The sequence below is a fragment of the Phocoena sinus genome, chromosome 4 (assembly GCF_008692025.1).
Source record: "Phocoena sinus isolate mPhoSin1 chromosome 4, mPhoSin1.pri, whole genome shotgun sequence".
Classification (NCBI taxonomy): Eukaryota; Metazoa; Chordata; class Mammalia; order Artiodactyla; family Phocoenidae; genus Phocoena; species Phocoena sinus.
Window position 1 is genome coordinate 73950794 of NC_045766.1, and position 8941 is coordinate 73959734.

Genomic DNA, 8941 nt, shown 5'->3' on the forward strand with positions numbered 1-8941 from the left:
TAAAACAATTCTAATAAGTTAAGTTAGAAAATGTTACTACTAAAACTATTAGAAGAACTTCCTAACTGCTGTTGATTCAATTTGTAATAAACAGTTGGCTCAGCAAATTAGTTTGGAGTTGCTCATATTATTATACTTATATCTATCTTTATATTAATTCCGTTTTTTCTTTTCTTTTCTTGGTTGACCAAAATACAAACTAAAACAAAAAAACTCACTTCCGAACTTTGAATTCGACAGTATTTTTCCAGAACAGATCGTGTACTGAAACATAAACGTATGTGCCATGAAAATCATGACAAAAAACTAAACAGATGTGCCATCAAAGGTGGCCTTCTGACATCTGAGGAAGATTCTGGCTTTTCTACATCACCAAAAGATAACTCACTGCCAAAAAAGAAGAGGCAGAAAACTGAGAAAAAATCATCTGGGATGGACAAAGAGAGTTCTTTGGACAAATCTGACCTGAAGAAAGACAAAAATGATTACTTGCCTCTTTACTCTTCAAGTACTAAAGTAAAAGATGAGTATATGGTGGCAGAGTATGCTGTTGAAATGCCACATTCTTCAGTTGGGGGATCGCATTTAGAAGATGCATCAGGAGAAATACATCCACCTAAGTTGGTTCTCAAAAAAATTAATAGTAAGAGAAGTCTGAAACAGCCATTGGAGCAAAATCAAACAATTTCGCCTTTATCCACATATGAAGAGAGCAAAGTTTCAAAGTATGCTTTTGAACTTGTGGACAAACAAGCTTTACTGGACTCAGAAGGCAATGCTGACATTGACCAGGTTGACAATTTGCAAGAGGGGCCTAGTAAACCTGTGCACAGTAGCACTAATTACGACGATGCCATGCAGTTTTTGAAGAAGAAGCGATATCTTCAGGCAGCAAGTAACAATAGTAGGGAGTATGCGCTGAATGTGGGTACCATAGCTTCTCAGCCTTCTGTAACACAGGCAGCTGTGGCAAGTGTCATTGATGAGAGTACCACAGCATCCATATTAGATTCACAGGCACTGAATGTGGAGATAAAAAGTAATCATGACAAAAATGTTATTCCAGATGAGGTACTGCAGACTCTGTTGGATCATTATTCTCATAAAGCTAATGGACAACATGAGATATCATTCAGTGTTGCGGACACTGAGGTGACTTCTAGCATATCAATAAATTCTTCCGAAGTACCTGAGGTTACTCAGTCGGAGAATGTTGGATCAAGCTCCCAAGCATCCTCATCAGATAAAGCCAACATGTTGCAGGAATACTCAAAGTTTCTGCAGCAGGCTTTGGACAGAACTAGCCAAAATGATGCCTATTTGAATAGCCCGAGCCTTAACTTTGTGACCGATAACCAGACCCTTCCAAATCAGCCAGCATTCTCTTCCATAGACAAGCAAGTCTATGCAGCCATGCCCATCAATAGCTTTCGATCAGGAATGAATTCTCCACTAAGAACAACTCCAGATAAGTCCCACTTTGGACTAATAGTTGGTGATTCACAGCACTCATTTCCCTTTTCAGGTGATGAGACAAACCATGCTTCTGCCACATCAACACAGGACTTTTTGGATCAAGTGACTTCTCAGAAGAAAGCTGAGGCTCAGCCTGTCCACCAAGCTTACCAAATGAGCTCTTTTGAACAACCCTTCCGTGCTCCATATCATGGATCCAGAGCTGGAATAGCTACTCAGTTTAGCACTGCCAATGGACAGGTGAACCTTCGGGGACCAGGGACAAGTGCTGAATTTCCAGAATTTCCCTTGGTGAATGTAAATGATAATAGAGCTGGGATGACATCCTCACCTGATGCCACAACTGGCCAGACTTTTGGCTAAAAAAAATGTGTAAATAATACTGGCACTTTAGAACAGATTAATCAAGAGTGGGGTTACTCTGTGTAAAATGGAGTGCTGTACAGATTTAAGAGCAATGCGTTAAAACAAGTTAAGCTGATATGAATAGCAAGATAATCCAATAACTGCATTTTGTTTGGTTAGTCAGCATTCTTTGAACTGCCTTACATGTTGTCACCTTTATAGAAGCAATGCATTACTTGTTTTAGATCAGAAACTTGCTATTCCACCTACACCAAGTTTAAAAGGAAAAAAAAAAAGACTTTCGCACAATTGTTTCCTAACTGATAATATTGTACATTTTTAGGAGATTAGTAATTGTGTGAAATTTACTCATACTGTTTCTAAGTTTTTCAGCATAGTCATGGCACTTCAGCAGGGAATCTGAGTATAGACAGAGTGAACTTAAAAGTTTAAATGTCAAGAGATTATGGCTTAAATAAATTAGTGTGTCCTATAGGGGGAAAAAAGGAAACCACCTTTTAAAAAGAATGATATGCCATATACCCTTGATTTTCATTTTGCATTATATTGACATGTTTTTTTTTTGAGAAAAAGTAATAAAAATCTGATAGTCTAAGACTCCACTATTTAAAAGCCTAATTACTTTAAAAATATGCATACTTTCAAAACTTTTACCAAAATACATAACTGTTGAAGCATTCACTTCTGTATGGAAGTATGCATATTGGTGTCAGTTTCTTTGTACAGTTGTACCTAGATATTTTTTATGATTTTTCATGTGCAAGTATCAAGGTTTTGAAGTTTTAGTAAAAAGATATTCTGTAGATTACATTCCCAAGAACATAATGCTTATACAAAATGTATATTCCACATTTTAAAGCTTAATTGTATTTTACTTTACATATACACTTCAGTTAACATAGAGCACTTAGAATCTATTTGGTATTTTTGATTTCTCAAAGTAAAAAAAAAAATTTAGATTTTTAGGTTTGATATGGTTGTGTCATAATCATCTCATAATTGAAAATTTTAATTTTTGGCAATAAAAGGAAATTGGATATCTTTGGAACTGTAAAACCTGGTTTAATCCTTCTCTTTCTAGAATCTTGATAGATTGGATAATTAAACAGTATCCAGAGAAACTAAAGAAATGGGCATTTTAATTGCTTATTTTATCTTGAGTTACTTTTTAATGAACACTGCTCATTACAATTTTACAAACCAAGAGTGTTTACTAATTCTAGTAACTACAGTTTCTTTTTCAGCTAGATGAGTGATCGGAAACTTTTTGTTGCATTTCAAAATCTAAATAAACTACAGACTTTATCCTTATACCACGAATGTTTTTTTTTTTTAATTCTTTGTCTTAAAATAATACAGCATGGTACAATAAATAGTGCTTTTATATATATACATATTATATATATACTTTTCTAAAGAATGATGGTTTGAGTTACACATTGGACAGTTTTAATTTTTGGAAAGTAACATTAGTTATATTGATTTTATTATCCTGTTTAATTTCTTCCAACTTTTTGGTTTTTTATTTTAAATTTCCACCATCTTTGTCACAATGCACACGTACTGATACAGCACCAGTGATAATCTAAAATTAAAACCCTTGGAAGATGCAACTTAATGTTAATTTCCATTTTAACTTTTGTATTGGCCTTCTAGATCTGCAGTCTTTGTTTCAGTATAGAATGTTATACATTTAAATTATTTTTTTCTTTTATTTAATGTTATCCCAAGACTGTTCTCATAAAGAAAGGGAACAAAGAAATATCTACCCTTAACATCTTTTGCATTTATTTTGAATATATGGTGTTTTTATGATAAGGAATATAAATTATGTTTAATATGGGTTTCCTCTACACTTTGGTTGTTAAACTTTGCTTGAAATATTTTCCCATTTGACAGCTTTCTTTGCTGCCAAATTTTTCAAGAATTTTAGACTTCTTTGAAGTAGATATTGAAGTTCTGCCATTATTGACTCTTAAGAATGGTGTGTCTTGCGTTGCACATTACAACCTCAAGAAGGCTTCATCCAGGCGAGATGTTAACAATGGAACTGTGCTCTCCCTAGGTATAGGCATTTTTGTTTTTCTCATACTACTATTGGATGATGGTAGGCATTTTTTTTGTTTTTTTGTTTTTGTTTTGAGCCTGGTTAGAATTTCTGTTCTGTTGAGAACTTGGTACAGAATAAGGTTTTTTGTTTGTGTTAACATCACCAGCACAGTTTTCAGAATGTGGCTCTACTGCTGAGCAGTAAGTCAAGGAGGGAAGGCCTTTGAAAGTGGCAGTCATGCAAGCAGTTCAGGTGTTGCATTACTGTGTTCACCACATTTCTTTACATCTACATAATGGCAGACTTTTCTACCACATTATAAGCATATTTTGAGATAAATGATACTTTGGCATAATTTACTGACTTACCACTTTTTAAGTATAGTCATTGCTCTCTTACTGTGAAATTCTACATGCCTACCAGAGTTACCTTGTATTATCATATGATAAACATCTCAGCAGTTTGGGTTTCCCCACTTTGGTTCAGAAAGTTACTTAATTTCTATCTGGGCATTAATAGAGAAAGCAAGTAGCCTTTTGTGCTGCTTTAAATCAGAATATTGAGGATATCCTTTTGCAATTTTTTTTTCATTTCTCTTGGTGAGCAAATTGTTCTAGGAAAACATACTCTTACACCCTTAAACTTGGCAAAGTGTGAGTGAGCTGTGCTTTCTTAGGACCTGTTCTCATGTTTGAAGATTGGAAACAGATCACATTAGTTGAAGTAATATCTCTTGAACATCTTCTAAAAGCGTGTTTTTTTTTTAATTTATTGCACACATATTTCATTTGGTTCAGAATATTTGAAGTGGCTCTTAAACTTGTTGGATCTACTTGAAGATTTTCTAGTTGATACCATAGAAATCCATCCTTTTAGCTCTGGCTGAGTGAGGACTGTCCATGGTTGGGTAATTTTTCTCGTTTTGAGAGGCAAAAGAGGCCTTGTGCTCAGGGTAGGCTTTCATTTCCACAGGCCAGAGAAACTTGCAAAGTGCCAGCTAGGTTAGATCTTTTGCCACTTCCTTCATTTTATTAATTTGGGTTTTTAAAGGGCTGTTAAAAAAAAAAAAAAAAAAAAGCCGGGAAACTTAAAAGTAGGCATTACTGTAAAACTACATTTCTTAGACTTAGAACATTTTAAACTAGAACTCGTTTTTTCACAGTATATTTACTTGAAGAAGCACTATTATAATCAATGAGAAACTTTTTGACTCTGCAATTTAATTTAAACATTTTCCGTTTCAAATTGCTTTATTTCAGGGAAATAATTTTCCAGTTGTTTTTGCTATATTCTGCAAATAAAAAAACGTATGTTTCCTTTTTCACTTAAACTTTGGTAGGAAACTAAAGCAGACAAACATTTCTTGTTGTGTTTGTTGCTTTCTTTAATCCAATGGATAAAAAAGTAAAACCCTGTAAACATTATTTTATTTTTTTATGCAATACCATGCTGTAAATATGGTTCATCAAATAAGGATGTACCTACGATTGAATCTTTAATTCTGCACAGTTAGAGTTTATATATAAACGTGTCTTGACAATCAAGGACTTTTATGTGAGTCTTCCTTTATGATGTTTATTAATGTTATGCATTCCATTTGTTTTGAAGTGAGTACCAATGTGCTAATTTGTATTGTCTGAAAGTATGTAATGTTTTTACAGCTTGTTTTTAAGAATCTGTAAATATGTACAAACAAATCACAGTACTGCTTTATGTTAGAAGGCATATGATGTTGTACTGTATGTAAGCAATAATACATAGCAGTGCTAACTTTACAAGTAGCATCAGGAAAGTTCTAAAAACATTTCAGAGTTATTAATTATCTTTATTTCATTTAATAATGATTATCTTTAATCAGTTTTTATAAGCAAATTCCATTGTTCCTCCTATTGGAACGTAACACTGTTTACACAGCATAATTGAAGTTGCAGGGGAGACAGGCTAAATCTGCCTTCATCTGTACTCACTTTCACTAAGCATTGAATGGCCTTACCACCCTTCTGCAAGATGGAGGAAGACTGCAAAACTTAGTGCCCATCACACTGAAGGAAGGGGGTGTGTTTTTTTGCCTGCTTCTGTACTGCTACCTAACTTTGTGGTTTGCTTTGGATTTTAATATTTGTTTCTGTTTTAGATTCAAGCCCATAAGTTTTGAGGTGACTTCAGCTCCATTGTGAAATAGTTCTCTTCATATTTCATAGCTACATTTCAATAATTCTAAACTTTCTACTTTGATTTTTAGATACTTATTTTTCAACCTTGATTTCTCAGCTGATCAGATGAATTTATTCAACTTCAATACAAAGAAAGACAAACCTATTGTAGTTTGATTTGAGTAGATATTATACTGTACAGAACAGCTAACTATTTGAACACACACATCACTGCTTTAGAAATGAAACCGCCAATTTATAAATGTATATGACCTACATTTTATAGGAAAAATGTTTTTAAATGCTAGTCATTTATATAATGTGCTTTGAAGGATTTGCTAGTCCACTTCTGTCACTTTTTAGTACACTGGTATCTTTTATATGTAATGTATGCTTTTTATTATTGTAGCAGAGCATTTCAGTAGAAAGAATTTTGCAACAATATGGGGGAAATTTTTCATTGTTGGATTTGAATTATACTGGATTTTATCTGTGTAGTCTTACTTGTCTTTATTTTAATGCTGTCTGGAAGGGAACTTGTTATCCAAATAAAGCAGGTAACCTCATCTTACTTCAAGGGCATACTGTGTAGTGCTGAATTTAACCTGGAAATCTGATGATTTTGAAAAGAAAAACAAGTTTCTAAAAATTGTACAGAAGAAATTAAATGTGTAATGGAAATCCTGATGGTGGAGCACGTTGAATTTTCTGATACATAGTGTTATTTTCCTGGGATCCCCTATGCCTTCTTTGTATTTCAACTAATAAAGGAAAAACCTTGTCATTGAAACTGGTAGGATAATAGGATATTCTGAATATACAGTATTACTTTTCCTATCCCATTTTCTGACCCTTTCTCAATCACTGTAAATTTTATTTTCTATTTCCTATTGATAATTAAACATGTACATAATATAGACACTGTTGTATAGAATTGAATGAATTGGGTTGCTATGCTTGAGTGGGTAACTAAGTGGAAATATGGATACTGGGAATTTATGAAATGCCAGAACAAATTTATAGGAAAAGGGAGCATCATGTATGTCCTGAAAGGTCATAGCCGATGTTTCTTCAGCCCTCTGGGAAATCAGTGTGAAAGAACTACAAACTCAGTATCTGACACAAGTGGGTCTTTTCCTTCCCCACCTCCCCTTCAAATATATGAGCACTAAATTTCAAAGTACTCAGGTGAAAATTGCTTTGCAATGAAACTTATCACATTGAAATTTTCACTGTCAAATGAAAAGATATTTGTGATATTTTTAAATACAGACTTTCACATTGGTAGTCAGCAGCCTGGCAATTGAAACTCAGTAAGTCAGTATATTTTAAAATACATTTTACCCTCCAAACAGAATTGCTTTTAAACAATTGGGAGGATTTTTTGTTGTTGTTTAAATGCGTTTTTTATTGTCATTGTAAAAATAAAATTTTGCTTGACCCCATGTTATGCTGAATGGATTTGCTGAGCCTTTTTAATACAATGAAAGTTTGTTTCATGCATAATCATGGAACACAGAAGTGTTCTTTAAACTGACCTATTCGTTTAGAGGTTTAATGAGTTTCACAGCTTCTGGCATTGTCATGTAGTTAACCTTGCCATTTGGAGTTTATAATACCATTTTATGTATTATGATACTAAAGGAAGTTGTTTTTGTTTTATTTTTAATTGAATTATTAGATAATTTATATTTGCAAATTCTGCATTTTAAATGTGGACACTGGCTGTTTGAAAAATAAAATCAGAATACAGTTTTATGAATAATTTCCTAGCTGAATTTTTCACAATATTCTGAACCAAATAACTAATGGAAAATATTTTAAAACTTTGGAAAGATCAATATTAAAAAGAGAAAAAGGATGTCTATATGGAATGAACAGTTTGTTACACAGATTGGGTAACAGCAGGGCCTTTACTGTAGCTTTGTGTAGAACATTATTTATTAGGCAGTTCTAAGGTGTTAGTCACCCAGTATTTTAGACTTGAGATAAACTTAACATAGAGCCAAGAATAAGGGCATAAGAACATATATGATTTTTTTTCTTTGTAGATACGATTCAATTATCATCATACATGGAAATTTTTTTTTTTTTTCCCGTTAATGAAGATTTGTTTTCATCCATTTACCTCCTTGCCAGTCCCCCCTCCCTATCTTGTGACCAGTGGGACACATTGTAAGAAAGCTGTCTGCAGCTAGGAGTGCAGTTTGGGTCCTTGGGACAAATAGAAACTTACTGGCTTTTGCAGAGATTAGTCGTAGGACCCTGACTTTATTAGCATGGTGCTTTAACCAATTATACATAATAATACCACCTATAGTCTACTAACCCATTTCCTAGATCACACTTTTTCCTGAATGATTAAGAATGGTAGGGAGCGGGGTGGTGAGATACTCTACATGATAGTTCTCCCACCTTCTGAAGATTACAGAAAAAATTGAAGTCATTTGAATTAATGTTACGTTATTGAGTCTTACTTGACAATTTATCATGCACAAAGGGAGTATGAAGATTTTAATGATTATATGTTTGGACGGAATTTAAAATTTTTTTTCGGAGTGCTGCCAATTTTTCCCTCCACTTTGATGAAACTGATGATGGTATTGGAGTAAATTATATTCATTTGATGGATAAAGAATCAATGGAGCAGAAGAGTTTTAAGTGAACTAAAGGTAAATTTTGAGTCTCATGATTTTAGTTCTTTTATCATTTTCAGATGTCCTTAAAAGGACATTTATAGTAAAAACATTTTACGAACACACTCATGCAGTTGTATATGCATACGGGTAAGAGCTGGGATGTGATACTGTAAATGCGAGTGACATTTTCAAAGTGATTTTTCAAAGTACTGGGAAAACTCAAGTTTAGAAATGGACTTGAATTGTGAAGTAGAGAA

The 8941-nt window shown here is 33.5% G+C and overlaps 1 protein-coding gene across 6 annotated transcripts in view; it reads left to right on the forward strand.

Moving 5' to 3' along the window:
• Positions 1-8497, forward strand: part of ZNF148 (zinc finger protein 148) — a 131199-nt gene extending 122702 nt beyond the window's left edge. For 4 of the 6 annotated variants that reach the window (XM_032630227.1, XM_032630228.1, XM_032630231.1 and 1 more), the window contains exon 9: positions 241-8497. In XM_032630227.1, the coding sequence (XP_032486118.1) occupies positions 241-1839 (1599 nt within the window). In that variant the 3' untranslated portion in view covers positions 1840-8497. The remainder of the gene's footprint in view (positions 1-240) is intronic. The other 2 variants (XM_032630232.1, XM_032630233.1) reach the window with 2 other exon arrangements.
• The last annotated feature ends 444 nt before the right edge of the window (positions 8498-8941 follow it).